The sequence below is a fragment of the Aulostomus chinensis genome, chromosome 13, assembly GCF_037954235.1.
Source record: "Aulostomus chinensis isolate RoL2024-O1b breed Wild chromosome 13, RoL_Achi_v1.0, whole genome shotgun sequence".
In the NCBI taxonomy this organism is placed as follows: Eukaryota; Metazoa; Chordata; class Actinopteri; order Syngnathiformes; family Aulostomidae; genus Aulostomus; species Aulostomus chinensis.
Genome location: NC_141332.1, coordinates 6,159,221 through 6,180,919, shown reverse-complemented (window position 1 = coordinate 6,180,919; position 21,699 = coordinate 6,159,221). Strand labels below are relative to the sequence as shown.

Sequence of the window (21,699 nt, the reverse complement as noted above, 5' to 3'; positions counted from 1 at the left end):
CAATAACATCAGCCCTCAACCACTAACGCTGGGGGGGGGGGACACTTTCACCCACACCGTTCTCTTCATATCATCTTGTAGGCTCCCCCATGGTAACATGTTCACTTGATGTGACATTGCATGTCAGGAAAGTACAGAAGAGTACTTCAGTTTGGTATGCAGTGTTGTATTTTCATATATTTTGATGAAAATGATATTTTATCGTGAACATTATCTCGTACCACCATCCCTACAATGTTCGTGATGGTGGTACTAATTTGAACCTCAGTGTTCCAAGGGTAAGTAAGGCCCTGTTCCATTTAGTTGGGCTCAGGTCAGGTCGGAACTTTAGGTGCTGACGCATTGTGCTGGGCTGAGAGTTTTAGCCTTTAGAGTGGACTTTAGAAATAGAATTCAGAAGAAATACAAGCGTCGTTCTGCTACAGACGACATGCAAGTGAATCCACACTCAGCTGCAGCGCAGGGATGAGGCTGAGAGGAAAAGGTTGCAGGTCACATCCAACTGTTCTGCGGGGAGACTCTGTCACAGACCTGGGGTCAGCCCTTACTGTACCTCGGCCAGCTTCGAACCCTCACTGAACTCTTGTAACCATGCATCCATATTGCAGTCAGCAACGCTGAGCTCAAAAGAGTTAAACATCACGGTTGGTTTGAGAGGATCGTGTGGCAGTGGGGAGAATCTGTTTCAACGCCGCGCTGAGCTCAGAAACTTGTTGGCTTCCGCCATGTTCTTGCGTGTTTGTTTGCAGTGTGATTGTGAGATATTTGTGTGCTGCATCAAGTAGGTAAATCAGGCTCAGCGTGGCTTTCATGAGTGCAGTCTCATGAATGAGTGGTATGAATTTTAAATGGGGTGATGATCAAACTAGTCGCTGTATTTAACAGAGCTGTCTGCCCAACACCCCCCTCCCTGCCCTCTTTCTTCTCAGCTTTTCTCCCACATCCCACATTCCAAGTCAGATAGGATTTCAGAGCACCTTAAACCTCTTGAACACCAAAGCATCAAAACCTTTTTTCTTTCTCTTTTTTCTGGCATGCACCGGCACATGCTGGCTTACACTGGCACAAAAAGTGGAACTGACTCAATGGCTGCCAAATCATAGAGGACTGCCAAAGAAACTTGAAATGTCCGCTCTTGCCTTTCCTGCCTCTGTTTTGCTCTGGAACCTCGACTTCACTTTCCTCCCTCCCTCCCTCCCTCTCTCGGCTGGCTGTCTTCATCTCATGCTCCGAGTCTGTTAATCTGATGAAGAGAAAAGGTTAAACATTTGGCTGGCATTCATAAACACCCTTGTGACAACTCTGTGTGTGTTGTGTGTGACATTCCACAGAGAGTAGATTTCTCCTCGAATGCAAAGAGAGACAGGTGGTTCGGCTTACTAGAAATACCACCGGGGAATAGCCAAGATAGAAGCACACATCCACGGGAAACAGATGGGAAATGGAAATCAGCCCATGAGCTTCATTCATCATCGACAAAAGCAAAGAGGTGAACCTGCTTCTTGGAATAATGATTCTGAGTCCTCAGGAGACAAACAGCAGGTGAGAGTAGCCATTAGTCAGTCAATCAAAAAGCCAGCAACCTCCACATCGGTGGCAAGGCAACGTAGTTACACATGGCCAACCATGCGGCCTGAACTTCCCTGGAAGGAGATTCATCATCCAGATTTATCTTAAGAGCTGCCTCTCTGGTCTGAATTTGTAGTTTAGTGGGACAATCTGTGACATCGCCCACAGAAACTCTTAGGAAATGGAAGACTCTTTGGATGGTGATTGGATGAAGCCGAGCCAGAGCCCCTCAGACGAAGCCTGACCACACCTGAACTATCAAGAGGAACCTTTCTACCAGGTAGAGAGACTCTGCGGTCCTGATATACCTGATGCTCATCAAGGCTGAATTCCTCAGGAGACGCCGTTGGCGTTTAAAACGAAGAGTAACTTCTCTGTTTGTTGCCCACATGTCATCAATCACCGCCAAGATGGTCACATGTGACCGCGTTAGGTAGGCGCTCATGAAGTCTGCTCTCTGAAAAATGTCACATGATCTTTTAAGTTTAACCAACTGAGAGTACAAGAAGACACCAACAAGCGGACATGACTGCACTCTGCACCTCCGACTGAAAACACAAAAAGAAGAAGGGAAGCTGAAATACAGGACGTCAGCAAGGGGTTGTGGGTACGTGGAACCAAACACAGAGGCAGGAGAACTCAAGTCTCAGGATTCCATGAATACCAAAAAAACTAAATGTCCACAGGGAAAAGGTTCCTGTGACAGATGGGCCAATCAGGAAGCCCGGTTCTACAGGAGTTGTGCTGGATCAGCTCCTCGTTGGGGAGGTGGGCTGAGCTCCTGAGCTCTCATCACTTTGATTGAATTTGTGAGGTCCTTTACAGTTGTTACTTTGCATTTTGGGTGGGAGCAAAACCCTTTTTTGATGTCAGCAGTTCCAGGTTCTGAGCTTAAGTTCTGCAGCAGTGTTGTGAAATGACAGTGTCATCAAGTGCGTCCCCCCCTGCACGTATCCCTGATCCCGGATCCTGCGAGGATCCACCACCCAGAGTTTGTTTTGGCTTCTGCAGACATGCGACAAGGCCAACTTACATATTTTAACATACTGTATAATCAGCGTCATGGTTTTTCTGGTGATTACTGCCAATAACAAAATTAATTTGCAGACAATAAACAAGAGCCGGTTTAACAGCCAATCACACTCAACCATCAAACATTCAGAGAAGCGGCCACCTTCTCACGCCATCTCTCTCCGAGCCAGCTGGCCGATCTGCCCGCTGTCCTGCCCGAGTACACGAACCAGCCCTCACACCCTCCAGCCAACCACCCTGCCAAGACGTTTGTGAATGAAACAACTGCAAACCCCCCCCGCCCGTCCAGCCAGCCAAACGATCCCCAAACACACCATCCAGCCGGCTGGATGTCGCTGGCTCACCCAGGATGGTGGGAGGGTGGAGCACAGGCGCAGCGAAAGGCATGAAATCTCTCCAGGAGCTCCTCCTTGTTTGCTGCCTAACACTCATTATTTTGTTCTCTCCCAGTCCTTCACTCTATCATTTGTCCTCTGTCCTTCTCATTCGAGCTCCTCTGTTCATCCTGAGTGTGTGACTGCATCTACTTTTTGATTTTCTCTCAGCCTGAGAGGGTGGAGGACAGCAGGGTGGTGGTTTGGTGCAGCTTTTCCACAGCATTACAGCCTCCAGAGTAAAGTGAGACCTCTCGCTGTGAGGGTCTGTTTCTGCGCTGACATCATAATGACAGTGAGTGAATGGAGGATCGCGGGCAGACGCAGCGGAGACGCGGAGACACCCTCTCCCCCCACCGAGGTCCTTATACCCGCCGAGAAAATGGATCTTGTTTTTCTTTTCTTTCCCACTCTTCATTCTTCCTATCATCCAGTACTCTCTCTCTCTCTCTCTCTCTCTCTCTCTCTCTCTCTCTCGCTACTGCCTCCTGGTAGAGTTCAACCTTCTCTGTTAGCATTTTCAACTTTTTCTTCATCTATTTACCCACTCTTTCTCCCCATAACTACTTTCTCCTTGACTCTCTTGTCACCACCCACACACCTTCATTTCTTTCTCCTCCTCTCCTGCATGCATCTCACTTTCTCTCCAGCTCGTCTCTCATGCTCCTGTTCTCCTGAGAGGGAATGTCTCTCCACCTTCAATGCTTTCTCACCTTTAGCTTTATAACAATGCCTCAAAGTTGTTCTGGATCAACACACACACACACACACACACACACACACACACACACACACACACACACACACACACACAAAATCTGTGTGGCAAAACAACCTGTGCCATGGCCGCCTTCAGTCGGGGCAACTACGAGTGGAGCGAGTGAATACCTGCTTGAATGAAGGCCAGCTGATCGTAGCTACACACCAAAGCAACCAGGGGTCCATGGCGATGTTTCCTAACCTTTCCAGCAGGTGGTTGAGACACGCACAGTGTGATCACGTTGCCAATGTATTTGTGTCTGGTCTTCACCGCTCAAGCCAGATAACTTGTTAGGGCCTGAGCCCGGAGGCACTCAAGACCCTACTATGGTTGCTCCACAGACTCGCCACTCCAAAAGTTAATCTGACCCCTAAACACCCTCAAAAACTCACCAAATTTGGTCCACACATTGGGTGGGGCGAAAAATTAAATAATTACAAAAAAAGCAGCGCTCTACTCAATAGCGCCACCTAGATACAGAAAAAAACCACACCACGGCCTGTAGAAAAGTCCTACAGACATGGGACCAACACCGTTTTATTGGTCTCATCAAGACGGACAAATCATGCACAGACACCCCTGACCTCGCTCGAACAGGACGTCCACAATTTGGACACGAATGTGCGCCCCGAACAAATGCCATCTCCTCCTAGGGCGTTCATGGTATCGCTTCCAAAACTTCATACATGACTTTCTCAAACTCTGCTGATTAAAAGTTGTTAAAAGTTTTTATAAAGCACCAACAGTTTGGGTTTTATAAGCCGTCAAATTGGGGGAGACACGTTTCACCTTACAATGGAAGTCTATGGGGAGACCGTGTCCTCTCAGGGTACATACTGTCAAACAAACGCTTCTGACGTCTACACCATACATCCCACAGCTTTAACAAACACACCACTGGATTCCTGACAAAAACCTCTACAAAAATATGGTATTATGAGTCACTCTTGACCAACGTATGCAGACTTATTCAGCTTTTACACACTCCAATTCTGGTGCTCCTCCTCTCTCTCGACTCTAGCACAGATCAAAGACAGAGCAGTGGGGGAGGGGTTCTTAAAGGGCCAGCTCTCAGCTCTGCTCTCACTCTAGCACAGATCAAAGACAGAGCAGTGGGGGAGGGGTTCTTAAAGGGCCAGCTCTCAGCTCTGCTCTCACTCTAGCACAGATCAAAGACAGAGCAGTGGGGGAGGGGTTCTTAAAGGGCCAGCTCTCAGCTCTGCTCTCACTCTAGCACAGATCAAAGACAGAGCAGTGGGGGAGGGGTTCTTAAAGGGCCAGCTCTCAGCTCTGCTCTCCACTCTAGCACAGATCAAAGACAGAGCAGTGGGGGAGGGGTTCTTAAAGGGCCAGCTCTCAGCTCTGCTCTCACTCTAGCACAGATCAAAGACAGAGCAGTGGGGGAGGGGTTCTTAAAGGGCCAGCTCTCAGCTCTGCTCTCCACTCTAGCACAGATCAAAGACAGAGCAGTGGGGGAGGGGTTCTTAAAGGGCCAGCTCTCAGCTCTGCTCTCCACTCTAGCACAGATCAAAGACAGAGCAGTGGGGGAGGGGTTCTTAAAGGGCCAGCTCTCAGCTCTGCTCTCACTCTAGCACAGATCAAAGACAGAGCAGTGGGGGAGGGGTTCTTAAAGGGCCAGCTCTCAGCTCTGCTCTCACTCTAGCACAGATCAAAGACAGAGCAGTGGGGGAGGGGTTCTTAAAGGGCCAGCTCTCAGCTCTGCTCTCACTCTAGCACAGATCAAAGACAGAGCAGTGGGGGAGGGGTTCTTAAAGGGCCAGCTCTCAGCTCTGCTCTCACTCTAGCACAGATCAAAGACAGAGCAGTGGGGGAGGGGTTCTTAAAGGGCCAGCTCTCAGCTCTGCTCTCACTCTAGCACAGATCAAAGACAGAGCAGTGGGGGAGGGGCTCTTAAAGGGCCAGCTCTCAGCTCTGCTCTCACTCTAGCACAGATCAAAGACAGAGCAGTGGGGGAGGGGTTCTTAAAGGGCCAGCTCTCAGCTCTGCTCTCACTCTAGCACAGATCAAAGACAGAGCAGTGGGGGAGGGGTTCTTCAAGGGCCAGCTCTCAGCTCTGCTCTCACTCTAGCACAGATCAAAGACAGAGCAGTGGGGGAGGGGTTCTTAAAGGGCCAGCTCTCAGCTCTGCTCTCCACTGTAGCACAGATCAAAGACAGAGCAGTGGGGGAGGGGTTCTTAAAGGGCCAGCTCTCAGCTCTGCTCTCACTCTAGCACAGATCAGAGACAGAGCAGTGGGGGAGGGGTTCTTAAAGGGCCAGCTCTCAGCTCTGCTCTCACTCTAGCACAGATCAAAGACAGAGCAGTGGGGGAGGGGTTCTTAAAGGGCCAGCTCTCAGCTCTGCTCTCACTCTAGCACAGATCAAAGACAGAGCAGTGGGGGAGGGGTTCTAAAAGGGCCAGCTCTCAGCTCTGCTCTCACTCTAGCACAGATCAAAGACAGAGCAGTGGGGGAGGGGTTCTTAAAGGGCCAGCTCTCAGCTCTGCTCTCCACTCTAGCACAGATCAAAGACAGAGCAGTGGGGAGGGGTTCTTAAAGGGCCAGCTCTCAGCTCTGCTCTCCACTCTAGCACAGATCAAAGACAGAGGTGGCCATATGTGGCTTTGAAAGTATTCTAAATACACCTTTTGGGTGGTGTTTTCCTTGAAGAAGTGTGAAGATCCAGGAGATTTTTTTTTCCACAAAAGTAAAGTTTACTCCTGCTTAAGCCTCATTCACGCTTGAGTAGTTGTGGTCACGTGTCCGTCCGAACTGCATCCCATTTCCAGGAACTCAGGGACAGGGGCAGTGACTCGAATGTCAGAGCCACGCTCTGATTGGTTCTGTAAACCGCATCTCCAGTCAGACTGACATCCTCGCTTACATCTAAGTGGAGGAGAGCTTCAGGGGCTCTTCAGTGACCTATGAGAGAGGAGGACATATCATTTGCCAGCAGCTACAAGGCTAAAGGCAAACCCTCAGTGTACTGCATGAATTAAAGAAGACTCAGCCTCTTTGTAGAGGTCATGCAAAGAATCAATGCGGAGCATGAATGGCAATCATTTTGCCGTGGGCAATTGAAAATCTCGGGTGTATTTAAGAATTCAACTTGGACTTTTCACCATAGAAACAAGATGAGACAACAAGTTCTATCTGTGATACTTTCTTTTCCCTCATAGACATTTTTGGTGCCTCTCTGAGTCCAGAGTGGCAGATCAGGTCGCTCACTGCCGCTCTACATGCCGCTCACTTATCACCTCTCACGCCTCTTTACACTGACGGTATAAGCCTGTGTCTGGAATGGAGTTTATGTCAGTTTGTCTAGTTACATTCTTCATGAAGTGAAGTGGCTCTTTAGCATGACCAGTACCAACCACAAAGACTGACTGGACGAAGGAAAGAGCACCAAACTGCATCAAGGAAGCGAGATCTTTGGATGTGTGGAGTAAAAAGGAAACGACAGACAACAACGACCCCTTGGACGTCCTGAGGTTTGACAATAAACTGATTTAGGATATCCTATGTCTCTTTCTATGTGACATGCATGATTCCCAAAACCTCCTCAGTGGCGTGTCGCCGTCAACCGGACTGATCAAGTTCGCTTGAAGACGTTTCACCTCTCATCCAAAGAAACAGCCCTCAAGAGATACCGTGACCCGCGTGACTGAGATCTCCAAAATTCTCAGGTTAGCAGTTGTTTGGTTTGGCTTAAATCCGTCCATGTCACCCAATAGATGGTTCTAACCCTGTCATCAGATCAAAATGTTACATTTCTGGCCTCCCACAGGACTAAAAACATTCCATCAGCCTGAGCTTCACATTGTCTCCTGTGCTACTCAGCAAATGCTAGCAGGCCGGTCTTAGCTCTGGGCTCAAAGAACAGTTGGTCGAATGGCGTGCTCACGCCTGCCACCCAAGCATGGTACCCTGGTGCAATGGGAGAGGAGGGATTCAGCCCCCGACAGCTGCATGATCTCTGAACATGGACAGATCAACAGAAGAGCAAAGGATCGTCCAGATGTACAACGAATGATGTCACAGCGCTGTGACGGCATGAGAACATCTGCTCGTCTTCTGCCTGTGACTGACTCGCCTGCCGTATGTCAGAGCAAACAGTTTGGGTGTGAACTTATCAGTCTTTGCACCCTTTTTTAATCATGGCAAGCTGGCGCTCGGTCAAGCAGCGTCATTGCTAGCTTCAAGCCGGAGCCTGAAACTCACTCGTGAATGATCAGGTGTCTGCAACGACCTCTTTGTGCTGTGGTTTGTGCTCTGATTACACGCCTTCTGAATACCAAATGAAGCTGAACACGCTCCAAACGCACGACACACACGGCACCATCCATAGGCGCCATAGATAACTTGAATAGGGCCCTTTGTGTTACTGCGAGCCTGACGGGAGCGGATTGTCACTCCCATCCAACTCCTGTCAAAATCCATCCTGACCAGTGGGACCCCCAGCCAAATATCAGGCTCAGTCACTGATGAGGTAAGAGACAATCCTGCTGCACAGTACGAGTATCTGCTCCGCGTATGAATTTGTGATAAGACCAGATGCTCTTGTCTCTCTGTCAGGTCGCAGCTGATGACTCATGCCAAGACAAACAACCTCTGATCATTTACCAAAAAATGAAACACCATCAATGTGGAGATGAAGCATTTCACGAGGTCCCGGAGAGCTGAAATCTTCATTTCAACCCTTGGCAGGAATGCACGACGAAGGAGATATTACAACCTATTTCTGCAAATGAGATTCATCTGCTTTTATTGTTCCTGCATGAACTGCACGGCAGCTGATCTCACATCTGATTGACACCTGGAAATCTCAAAATTAAGCCTTTAAAAGTTGAGTGTGTCAGCGGGCGTTCTCAAAACAAAGCTGCTACAATTGTGAACTGGTCATCAAATCAGAAGCATGCATAGATTTAGAAGACTGCAGGCTTCGGCTGGAGTACAGCAACACTCTCTCCATACAGCCCTCTAGTGACATAATACGATTCTCCTGGTAGTGCCACACTGGCAGTGTGTGTGCATGTGTGTATGTGCGTGCGTGCGTGTGTGTATGTGCGTGCGTGCGTGTGTGTGTGTTAATAAGAGACCCTGAAACAATGACAGACACCAGGCCCTAATTAGGTTGTCATGCTGAGAGAGCGAGGGGGAGACAGAAAGAGAGAAAGAGCAGGAGAGAGAGCTTATTAAGGAGGAAAGGTGTCAAACTCTGGCAGGAAAAGGAGGTGGGTGGAGAGCAACGGAGGGGAGGATGAGGGCTAGTGTGATGATGGGGAGAAAAGGAATTGGGTGCAGAGAGGGAGATAGAGGAGGAGGAGTGGGAGATTTGGAGGAAGATGGAAAAGGAGGCAGGGTGGGGAGTAGAGGTGCAGAAGATGGAGGCAGTGAATTGAAGGGATAGCAGATTAGGTGTGGGAGAAAAAAAGGCTGTAGGAGGGAGAAGGTGAAGGGTGGTGATGGTGCAAAGGGAAAGAAATAGGAGACGCTGAAGGTGGTGAAAGTATCAGGTGCAGAGGAGGAAGCCAAAAGGATAAAGACGACAAGGGAGGGGGTGATTTATGACATGAGGCGAGAGGACGCTCGTGCACCCACAGCTCCGGCTCCCGAGTTCTAAATACAGACGTCAAAACTGAGCTGCTCTTCTTAGAAATCATCTGGAAATGGGATTCATTACACACACATTTCATGAGTCCTCCTTTAAGGTAAAACACCAAAATGAATAAAAACCTAATAGGGATGAGGGATGTTCCCTATGTGTCATGGCCACACACACGCGCGCACACACACACACACGCACGCACACGCACGCACGCACACACACACACGCACGCGCGCGCACACACACACACACACACACACACACACACACACACACACACACATTTCATGAGTCCTCCTTCAAGGTAAAATACCAAAATGAATAAAAACCTAATCGGGATGAGGGATGTTCCCTATGTGTCATGGCCACACACACACACACACACACACACACACACGCACGCACGCACACACGCACGCATGCACGCACGCACGCACGCACGCACACACACACACGCGCACACACACATTTCATGAGTCCTCCTTTAAGGTAAAATACCAAAATGAATAAAAACCTAATAGAGATGAGGGATGTTCCCTATGTGTCATAGCCACACACACACACACACACACACACACACACACACACGCACGCACGCACGCACACACACACACACACTCTCACACACACGCATGCACGCACGCACACACACACACACACTCACACACACGCACGCACGCATGCACACACACACACAAACAGGAGACCTTAGTCTTAGTACCTCAGTACACATGTGTAGAACCCATTGTCCTCCATTTCAGCAGATCTGAACCAGATGGAGTCGTCTTCCTTGCTCAGTCTGTGGCCTGAGAAGATGATGGGCTCCTGCAGGGGGCAGCACACAGGCAGCAGTCAGTGCTTCTCCTCAGGTCCTGTGCTCATTTCAGGTACATGTAAAGTACTTCTACTCTTGTCATCTTTTGTATTAACACCACTTTCTGCTTCAACTCTACATCCCAGACAGATACACTGCACCTTCATGTGTCTGTCAAGTAAAACATGAGGAAATGTTGGCGCCACCCTCCTTCCTGTCAGGAAGGAGCTGAGGACCCCTGACTGATCCATGGACCTCTGTGCTCTGGGTGTGAGTCAGTAATTACAACTGCAGAGAAGCTTCATGTCATCAACATTCCTCTGAAAACAGACCTGTCAGAGTGAAACGCTCTGCCTCAACCTCAGGCCTTTTCACTTTCAGGAAAGGTTTCTTTAGTTTTTATTTAAACACTGTCACATAAGAAAAATGCAATTTTACTCTCCACAGTCCCTTTCCTCCGTCAGCAGCTGTTAGTCTGGGTGAGCTCACCTCGGCATCTCCTTTGTTCTTGTACCAGATGAGACGCAGTTTGGCGTTGGTTGCCATGGTGTAGTTGGTGCGGATGTAGCTGTAGAACAAGGCACATTTCACCCGTACTGGCTCCCCGGCCAGAACATGGTACTCCTTCAGGTCCACTGACCAGTCGATGCAGCCATCCACTGTGAGGAAGGAGAATAATAGGAACACTGAGTCTGGCGGATGATGGCCATTACACATTCCATTACATGAGAGGGGAGTCCTGGACTGAAACATGGGAGGTCATCACAAACACATCTGTAAGATTATCAGCTTGACTTTATTACCACAAATACTGGATCAGGAGACTCGGTGCTAGACGGAGCGGGGAAGGTTCATTTCCTGCAGTATCACTTCATAGCTTCAAGGCAATAAAACCTGGATTTGAACTGAATCTAAGTTTGAGGTTGTGAGAGATGGAGGGATGCAGAGCAGAAGTGACAGAAATAAAAAAGATCCAGAGAATCAAAACCGGGAACTAATTAAAATGTTTCCTTCACTGATATATTGGATGTCTTGATGCATTTCTTGAAATTGAAATGAAGAAAAGCGATAATGACAAAAGAGCAAGAGATGTAACACTCGAGATTCAGAGGAATAAAGAAAATGGAGGTGGTTGAGAACAGATGAAGAAAGAAAAGACGAGAGAGGAAGTGAGAGGGGTGGAGTTGGGGTGAGAACTGGCCAGCCGGAACAAACAGAAAACAAGTTGTCGATGGAAGACGAGTAGCTGGTGAGACACCGAGGTCAGGATGGAAAATTACACAGAGCTTTTCCGAAAGGACTTCTCTTCCTCCACCTCTCCTTCCACAGGTTCCCTTCATCTCCTGGCCCTCTGACTTATGTTCCCCTCGACGTGTCAACGTCACACGCATGTTCTCAGGTGTGAGTGCCGCCCACAGGCGCCTGCCCTCTGAGCTACAGCTCCTGTCCTGCAGCCATGCTGCGCCTGTCACCGCCCACCTACACCAGCAGCTTCCCTCCTCATTAGCATAGCTGGTGTCTACACGCAAGCCCCTGCGTTTGTCTATCACAACGATGACGGACTGACCTCAATTACCCAACAAAACTTTTGGAAGCACAGATATGAAGCATGAAACCCTGAATGTCTGCGTGTCAACCTTCCATACGTGTGGAAGACTTCACTGACTGCATCCTTGGACCTCCGGCTACTTTGGCTACCAGCTGGGATCCCAACAAACCAGACACTTTGCTATCAAACTGATGCCAAAATTTTGCAAAGGTGAGTTTGCTTGTTGTACTGTGGTTCCGACACACAAGCGCGTGAGACACGCAACACAACCGGCACACCGAAGGACAGCGTGGGGTGTGGCAGGCTTTCACTGGTGTACTGCAGTAGGACAGTGGAGCTTTGGGCTTTGGCCTGAAACCAAACTCCAAGGATCATGAGAGGCGGCCCCACCCGCACAGACCTGTGTGTGTCCCGTGAGGTGATGCTGGTCGCGAGTGAATGCTTAAACTCCTCAAGGCCCACGCAGTCTTTTGTTTGCAAAGTGCTTAAAATGGATGCGGCTCGCCAGTTAGCCACTGAGGTCGCTGTGTCTGCAGCTTCTCTTGCTTGTTTCTGCACGCTGCACACATGCAGACTGACTGTGTGCAGCAGGAGCGTAATGTTAAATGCAGGTCATTGATGTGTCATGTATGTCATGTATGTCATGTATGAATCTATCCAAGACTGAGATCTAACCTGACTCCCCAGTCCCTGTCATCAGAACTCTTACAATGAAAGCTCCACACCTTTGGCACCAGATAAGCATCTTTTGCGACATTTTGTTAGAGCGTCGATGTAAAGCTCCTGGCGCCACCGCAGACGGTGATTCTGCTGCTCGGCACGTTTGATGGATGTCTGTGTTTCCATTTCAGCCTGTAATGACTCTTCAAAGTGACAAGTTATGAACCAATTTACTGAAAAACAGTGAAATTTGATGGAATCTGGTTCTAGTAATGTTGTTTTGCAAAGAACGACAAATGATTTGCCGGGTACTGAGATTAAATTAGGTCACATGACATAGATTGAAGGAGAGAGAAAACAACCACAAATACCTGAGTGTTCCTTGAACACACCATGATGTCACTGCAGCAGTGATGAAGCATCATAATACACCTGCAGAAGTGTGTATCCAAAGTCAGAAGTGAGGGATTTGATGCAGGATATGGATCGTTGCCATGGTTACTACTGTACATGTGTTTGAGCGCTCTGTAAAGGGTGTCAGGTGAATTTGTGTTCAGGTGAGTTACAAACCAAGATTTAAAGACCTCATTTGCACGAGTTTGCCTGCAAATTTATGAATACGTAGATAATCGGTTACATTTATAGATTTAGCAATATGCTTTAAGTGGTAGAGAAGCTGAAGAGGTTAGCATCACTACACACACACACACACACACACACACACACACACACACACACACACAAACATTTGTATGCTTTAATGAGTTTGCATATGTGTATGTGGAGTGCAAGTGAGAGAGAATTAAGTGGCCTGACTTGGCAGTTGTAAATTAATGAGCTGACACAAACTGAAGGTGTCAGGCCTCTCACAAGCACGCACACACACACGCAAACACACACACACACGCACACACACACACACACACACACAATGTTAGAGACACTCTGCTTGAATGACTGCAGGTCACAAGCAAAGCAAACTTCAATAACTCATTCATTGCTTCTTCACATGCTTGTGAATGTGTGTTTATCTCCATTTGGGCATACGTGCATGAAGGTGTGTGTGTTTTTTCTGCAGTGTGCATAAGTGTGTTTAGCTGCACGTGTCTGCAGATCAAAATGCGCGAGGTTTCAGGACGGGCAGATATGTTATTCCCCTCAGCTTCATCTGCATGTGGACGCTCCCAGACGGCCTAACAAAAATCACCCTGAATAATGCTGAAGTTCCTCAGTCGTACTGTTGGAGAATGCACACACACACACACGCACACACGCACACACGCACACACACACACACACACACACACACACACACACACACACACACACACACACACACACACACCAACAAATGACATGTCTCCTCCTTTGCTAGTGGGACTTTTCTCCTTTAAATCTCACACATATGGGACTCGTCTATCAGGCTGAGTGAGCTGCGTTTGTGATCTGTGGTACAGAACAAGAAGCAGCTGTCGGGGCATCAGCTGGAGTCGCTGTCCGTGGTGCTGAATACCTGGATCCGACGTTCTGACGTTAGTGTTGAGGCTCCGCCCTCCATCTGGAGCCTGAAACTCTCATACGTTCAGTAGAACATGTTCAGACCTGCTGCCTCCAGGGGGCTCTCTTCTATAGTTAACCTCTTTTCATTGTTGTTGTTGTTGTTTTTTGGTCTTGTTTTTTTTACTTTTGCTGGAACAGAAACATTGTATGTGGCTGTTGGTGAAAGAGGACATATATGAACCCGTAGAGAAACTGTCCTTTTGTTGACTCAGTGTTTGACTGGGCCAGCTGGTTTGTCTCCTGACAGCAAGAACGTGAACTGGCATCCAAGCAAATGTGAACCCTGGACGCCAGTAACATTGCAATTCCATGGAAACGTGACAGGACTTTAACTGATGTCTTCATCTCTTGCTGTCTCATTTTTTGGCTCATTTCGCGTCAGCTGATTGGATTGCTTCACGCTCCACAGCTGCCTACTTGTACTACATTTTTGATTTTATAAATTGGAGCTTCTGTCCACAGCAGTTGCTCATGTTAATGTTTCTGCTCTGTTTAAGGACTCAAACTGTCCTTGGCCCTTTCACAGGAAACACCCATCATTCTTCAAAGTCGCAAGATTTTAGTGTATTTTCATATATGAGAATCCTGCAGCTCCACATGACCAAAGTGAAACCTCAAAGGAGGAGGAGGGGGACTTCTTTAGTTTATGCAGGGTGTCACATATCTACTTCAGGCCCGTCACTCAAACACAAAGCCCTTCAGAGCCTCCAGCCTTTCCGCACACGTCCCACAATCCCTTGCAATACCACTACAGCTGCTGCCATAATAATAGCTTGACCTGACCCCTCCCCAGCCACCCCCACACACTCACACAGGTAATGATCCCGACATTCACAAACAGGTACAAACACACAGAAGAGGGAATGAATTCAGAGAACCCCCCCATCAACACACACTCACACACACACATGAAATATAGCCACCGAGTACAAAACAGACACAGGCGCGCACACACACACACACACACACACACACACACACACACACACACACACACACACACACCCACACACACACACACACACACACAGTCTATCAGCACTGCAGGGCAATTTACAGTGAAGATGAGAGAGAGAATAGAGCGGTGAGAGAGCCTGCTGCTGTTGCCTGTCACACAGCCGAGCCCGAGTCCCTGAGGACACACGTACTCACACCAAACGCCACGCAAAGATTTTGCGTGTTAAGTTTACATGTACAGTCTATGTAGAGAGGCGAAGAGACGCACATTCACGTGTAAACTAAAGTGACACGAAAATTCACATCGCGTTTGGTGTGAACACACCTTAAGGGTGTCAGTGTGCTGACATGACAGGAAGTACAACAGAGCCATTCTCAAAATGATGCCTCATAATGACACACACACACACACACACACACACACACACACACACACACACACACTACTGAACAGAGGATGGTGACATTTGACAAATCTACACTGCTGCTGTGATGCAGGAGCAGGACGGTGTTTGGGCTGCGTTCTGTGTGTGTGGTTGTCTCTGTGTGTGTGTGTGTGTGTGTGTGTGTGTGTGGTGTCTGACGAGGATATAAATAGCGACTGGCATCCTGGCAACGTCAGACAACGATTCCTCTCTCCCAAAGCCGCCAGTGCACGTTGAGCTTTGCCTGCTCCTCAGAACTGATCCTAGCATGTTTCACCTGCTGAGGCTGACATGAAAGGACAGGATACGAGGACGCCGAGCCTCTCGACTGATGACTGCATCTCATTTTCAGTCACGGCAAACGTGAGGACATCCATCCTGAATGCCTTCCAGACAGTTCGAAGGTTTGGAGTCTGTGAGGGGAATGACTTGCTACAGTCATTTGAAAGTAAAAAGTTAGCATACGGTGTTACTGTCTGAGTAAGTTCAGGTAATAGATTACTTTGAGATTACTTCTCACACAGATTGACGTGAAAACTGAAGACAAAATGTCACAGGTTTGTTTGCCGTTCAGGTGTTGCAGTCTGATTTTTACCCACTGACCTGGATATGTACCTCATCCCTATGGCAACTAAACTTAGCGGCAGCATCCCTCCTGTCCTGGTGTTCCTGCAGGTTGGTTGTTCTGTTTTTCATGGTGAGTTCCCTCAGAATGCAAAGGTTCCACCTGACTATGGTGTTCATGGCTCTTGCCTTTCATGACCTGCGAGCCATGAACTAACACAGAAACTGAGTCCAGCTGTTGGTGCAGCTGCAGGAGGCAGGATGTCCCTCCACCTATCCATCCATCCATCCACCCATCATCCTTCCATCCATCCACCCATCCACTCATCCATCCATCCCTAATCCATCATCCTTCCATCCATCCATCCATCCACCCATCCATCCATCCATCCACCCATCATCCTTCCATACATCCACCCATCCATCCATCCATCCATCCATCCACTCATCCATCCATCCCTAATCCATCATCCATCCATGCCTAATCCATCATCCTTCCATCCAATCATCCATCCACCCATCCATCCATCCACCCATCCACCACCCATCCACTCATCCATCCATCCCTAATCCATCATTCATCCATCCCTAATCCATCATCCATCCACCCATTCACCCATCCATCCATCCACCCATCCACTCATCCATCCATCCACCCATCCATCCACTCATCCATCCATCCATCCACCCATCCACTCATCCATCCATCCACTCATCCATCCATCCACCCATCCATCCACTCATCCATCCATCCATCCATCCATCCACCCATCCACTCATCCATCCATCCACCCATCCATCCACTCATCCATCCATCCACCCATCCATCCACTCATCCATCCATCCATCCATCCACCCATCCATCCACACATCCATCCATCCCTAATCCATCATCCATCCATCCACCCACCCATCCAGCCATCATCCTTCCATACATCCACCCATCCATCCACACATCCATCCATCCACACATCCATTATCCATCCATCCATCCACTCATCCATCCATCCCTAATCCATCATCCTTCCATCCATCCATCCATCCATCCATCCACCCATCCATCCACACATCCATCCATCCCTAATCCATCATCCATCCATCCATCCATCCACTCATCCATCCATCCCTAATCCATCATCCATCCATCCATCCATCCATCCACCCATCCGTCATCCATCCATCCATCCACCCATTCACTCATCTATCCATCCCTAATCTATCATCCATCCATCCATCCATCCATCCATCCATCCACCCATCCACTCATCCATCCATCCCTAATCCATCATCCTTCCATCCATCCATCCATCCATCCATCCACCCATCCACTCATCCATCCATCCCTAATCCATCATCCTTCCACCCATCCACTCATCCATCCATCCCTAATCCATCATCCTTCCATCCATCCATCTCTCCCTCCTTCCATCCATCCGTCATCCATCCAAGCTGACTGTGATTCTTCATAAATGTCAGTTTCCTCAAAAAGCAGGAAGTGGGTGTGTGATTGCTTCCTCCTGACGGAGGCTGGGTTTGTGACTAAGTGGTTGACTCAGGCAGTCTGCTGCTGTTCTGGGACAGCAAGAGGATGAGGAGCTGCTCATGATGAAGAGCAACCGAGAGGCAGCCTCATCCACTTGTTCGAAAACACTCCTGAATTCCTCTAAGCTGGTGTTGATTTATTGTTCTGTTATTGTTTTATGATCCTGTACAGGTTGTAAAAATTTATGTCTGTGTTTTAATCTGACTTAATCCAGCCAGAAATCATCTTATTTGATGTGAAAAGCACTTGCTTGCCATTTTGTTCTATTTTTGTGATGATTTGGTGTCGAAGCTGAAATGGATTAAGAGAGACAGCAGGCGGGCGGCAGGTTTGGTGATGAAACAACAATCCGGCGCTCTCATTTCCCTCCATTCCAAAGGCGTGTCCTCTGCCAGGTGAGTGCTGGCGCCAGTATGTCAGTGGACCGTTAGCAGGCCAGCAACACACCACTCAATTGTGTGCTATTTTTATGATTTCAGGTGCTGGTGGCCAGTTCAGATTAGCCTCTTCAACACCTCACACACACACACACACACACACACACACACACACACACACACACACACACACACACACACACACACACATACGCACACACACACACACACACACACACACACACATGCACTCACCAAGACACACATGCACACACACACGCACACACACACACACACACATGCACACACACACCAACACACACACAGATTCTCATCTTCTTTGACTAAAGCCTGAGTCCTCAATGGAATGGCAGGATTCTACCTTTCAAGCCATGACGACTGAAGGACCAGCAACACTTCCTCTCTCTAGGTTTCCTGCTTCATTTCAAAGGGTTAGCATGACTTCTCAGGTACAATTCAACGTTTCACATACTGATTTGAACTGGTGGCAGTTGTTGTCTCCCACAACAAGCTTTTATGACAGCTCTGCTCTCAGAGCTTGTCAGGGTGTCATGGCGGAGGGTCCACTATCTTAAAGAGAAGGAAAAAGTAATTTGATTGGTCAGGCTGGAGGCCAATCTCATCACACCGGCTGTGACAGTCCTGACACTCTTACTGCACTCCTGCCGTGTGCACTTGATACTGAGAAGAAGAGCTCAGCGTATCAGTCCTGCCTGGAGTGGTCTGGTTCGGAGGATCAGGTCGCGACTGACGTGTGACGGGAGAGAAAAATAATATGAGGCAGAAAACAGAGGAGCAGGAGGAAAGAGGGAATGTCGCAAAGTGATACAAGATGGAATGAGTTTGATTTCCTGGGAAAACAGAAGACACGAGTGTAACAACTACAGCAGTGCTGTGGTATGAGGGTGAAGACGAAGACGGAGGAGCAGACAGAAGATGGGAGGCTCATGTATGAGCAGAGGATGGCGGTGCTGGATGAGGGGATGCAACTGCAACAAAGCAGGCCAGAAAAGGAAGAAGGCAAAGTGTCACGTTTCCAAACCGGAATGAAAGTCTGATTAAATGTGGCACCTTCACTCGTTCCACTGAATAAGGAGATTATAAAACAAGTGAATTAACCTCAGAGGCTTTCACTCAGAGCAGAGACAACATGGGCCAGCCAGACCCAGAGTCCCTGACTGGGAACCAGGTTCCCAGTGTGATAGCCAACTGGCTTCATGTTGAATGAATGCTGTCGTTGAAGTGATGCACACTCTGCTGTCACAGCAGGACGGAGCCGGTGGATCCCACCACACTCATGAGAACCTGCTCTCACTCTCAAACTGATTGACAAGTTGCTAAATGTAAATAAACTGCTGGTGGGAGGAGCTTACGGCTCCGTGGATGCAACCATAAAAGAAGGGGCTGTTCACGAACGTGAGGGAGAAACCTCAGAAACTTCATCTTGGGGCAAAGTCAAGCAGTTGTCATCAGTGTCCTGGATGTCCTTTCATCGCTGACGCCAGTTCAGCAGGAGACATTCATCAGCTGGAAGTCCAATGTGTCAGTTTTAGCAGGGAAATGTCGTCACTCAGACTGTACTTGTGCATCACATGAGCAGTAGAAGTGCAGTCCGAAAGTCTCCCAGTTACTGTCGACGGAGCCTGGAACGATCGCCCTGAGGCAGCACCATGGCGGCTGAGTGGCAAGATTTCCCTGGAAGGACTTGGCTCCGAGTGGGAATGCTTTCACTTCATTATCAGCTGTTGTGTGTGGAAATCTGCACTTGTGTCACCAAGCAGTCCAGCATGTTGCTTTATGATGTGTGCAGGAGAGAGAACCACGGGAAGGACATCGTACCGCCAAATGATTCGAGAGCAAAGAGAGACGACAACATCAGGAAACGCAGGTGGAATGTGAACAGTCGGCTAATTAGGCAGCGGGAGGAATGATGGGAGAGGAACGGGGGGCAGAGAGGAAGGGACAGAGGGAAAGGTAGAGACGGCACACGGAGAAAGATGATGTCTGTATATGTCGTCACACTTCACACGCTGTTTTTTTAGCGTGTTTAGTCGTTTCCTGCACACACACACACACACACACACACACACACACACACACACACACACACACCCGAGGTCATTAAACCTGAACACAACCTGCGCTGACGGGACGGCTGATCTGCAGTAAATGATGATGTTTTTGGATGTTTATTCAGATAATGATGTTTGGTGTTGTGGTTGAACCTGGCGTTTGCTCAATGAAGGGGCTCCTGTGTCTTCATCATGATCAGCATCAGGCAGCAGCAGGATGAGGAAGAGGTGTGTGTGTGTGTGTGTGTGTGTGTGTGTGTGTGTGTGTGTGTGTGTGTGTGTGTGTGACCATTCCTAAATGGTTCAACTCTTGTTCAGACACTTCCTGTATTCAAGGTTATCCAAATGTTTGGACGTCTCATGTGCGTTGCCTGACTCTAATTGATCAGATTTCCATCCAAATTTATCATAAATATTAAGCACCCAGGGCAGCACGGTGCAGCAGTGGTCCTCCCTGTGGCCCCCAACAAGAAGGTTGTGGGTGGAGCCCCGGCTGCAGCACGGGGTCTTTCTGGGTGAGTCTCCATGTTCTCCCTGTTCCTGCTGGGTTCTCTCCGGTACTCCAGCTTCCTCCACAGTCCAAAGACATCAAGAGGGACCAGGTTAATCCAGACTCTAAATTGACCGTAGGCGTGGCTGGGAGAGCCAATGGTTGTCTGTCTCTATGTGTTGGCCCTGTGATGGACTGGTGACCTGTCCAGGGGGAAGGCTGCTGGGATAGGCTCCACCCCCACCACCCTGAACAGGAGAAGAGGGAGAACATGGATGGAGGGAGGGATGGATGGATGGATGGATGATGGATGGATGGATAGATGATGGATGGATGGATAGATGATGGATGGATGATGGATTCAGCACACAAAAGAAAATGTGAGTGTTTTCTTTCACCGGTGTGATGTGGTGTTTGTGCATCGAGCTCCACGGGAGGTGGTGCTGTAATTCTCTTGTCTACTGCTGTAGAAGAAGACGGCGCAGCAGGATGACATCATTAACACAACACAAAGGAGACCAAACCAGCAGTGACTTTAAGCTTTAGGGACGATGGACCTGGAGCTGTCTGACCAGCTGCTGCTGCTCAGCTCTGGTAGCATGACTCACCCTGACCACCACCTCCTGACTGGAACACGCCACTGATTCTGATGTTTGCATCTAATTTATTTGCATTTGTGTCTTCTCAATACACTAAAATTTCCACCGGCCCCCGAAAATAAAAAAAAACCCAAACTATTTTTTGATATGTATAAATATTTGCATTTTTCTTCAGTGTTTCCACTCAATTTTTTAAGTGTTAATTCTAATTTTGGACAAGAAAAGAAGTGCATGAATGCAAATAAGTTTTGTTTTCTTCAACTGGTTGGAGTGAATCTTGCTGCCAGGAGATGGTGTTCCAAGCTGTGGCTGCAATAATCAGAGTAGAAGAAGAAGAATCGGCTGCAGAAACAGGACGAGTGCGGAGGAATGACCTTCAGTTGGACCGCTGCAACCCTCCGGTGGAACCAGCTCGTTTTGCACATGAAGCTGATCAGTGAGGACGACGGCGGTCCGTAGCTCCGTGGGAGCTGAGCAGGGGTCCGTCTGTCACCCAGCGCTCTTATTCCCCTTTAAAGAAGGGAAAAATCTCCTCAAGCAAACAAAGCAATCTTTTGTATGAAACTTCCATCGACCTTTATTGATGCGATCCCGACGAACAACTGTCGGGTCACCTCTGGAACCAGGACACGCGACTGATCAATTATTCACCGCCATGCTGGGAGGGAAAGTTCCTCCACAACAGAATGAACTCCAAACAATTTCCTCCCAACAGCCGAAGCCGCAC

The 21,699-nt window shown here is 48.5% G+C and overlaps 1 protein-coding gene across 4 annotated transcripts in view; it reads right to left on the bottom strand.

The window, feature by feature from the left end:
• The window catches only part of il1rapl2 (interleukin 1 receptor accessory protein-like 2), a 358,125-nt gene that overhangs the window by 136,223 nt on the left and 200,203 nt on the right, over window positions 1-21,699 (bottom strand). For 3 of the 4 annotated variants that reach the window (XM_086222825.1, XM_086222826.1, XM_086222828.1), the window contains 2 exons: window positions 10,645-10,814; window positions 10,063-10,166 (listed from right to left, as the gene is read on the bottom strand). The exons of the other annotated variant lie outside the window; for it this stretch is intronic. In XM_086222825.1, the coding sequence (XP_086078951.1) occupies window positions 10,063-10,166; window positions 10,645-10,814 (274 nt within the window). The remainder of the gene's footprint in view (window positions 1-10,062; window positions 10,167-10,644; window positions 10,815-21,699) is intronic. 4 annotated transcript variants of the gene reach the window in all.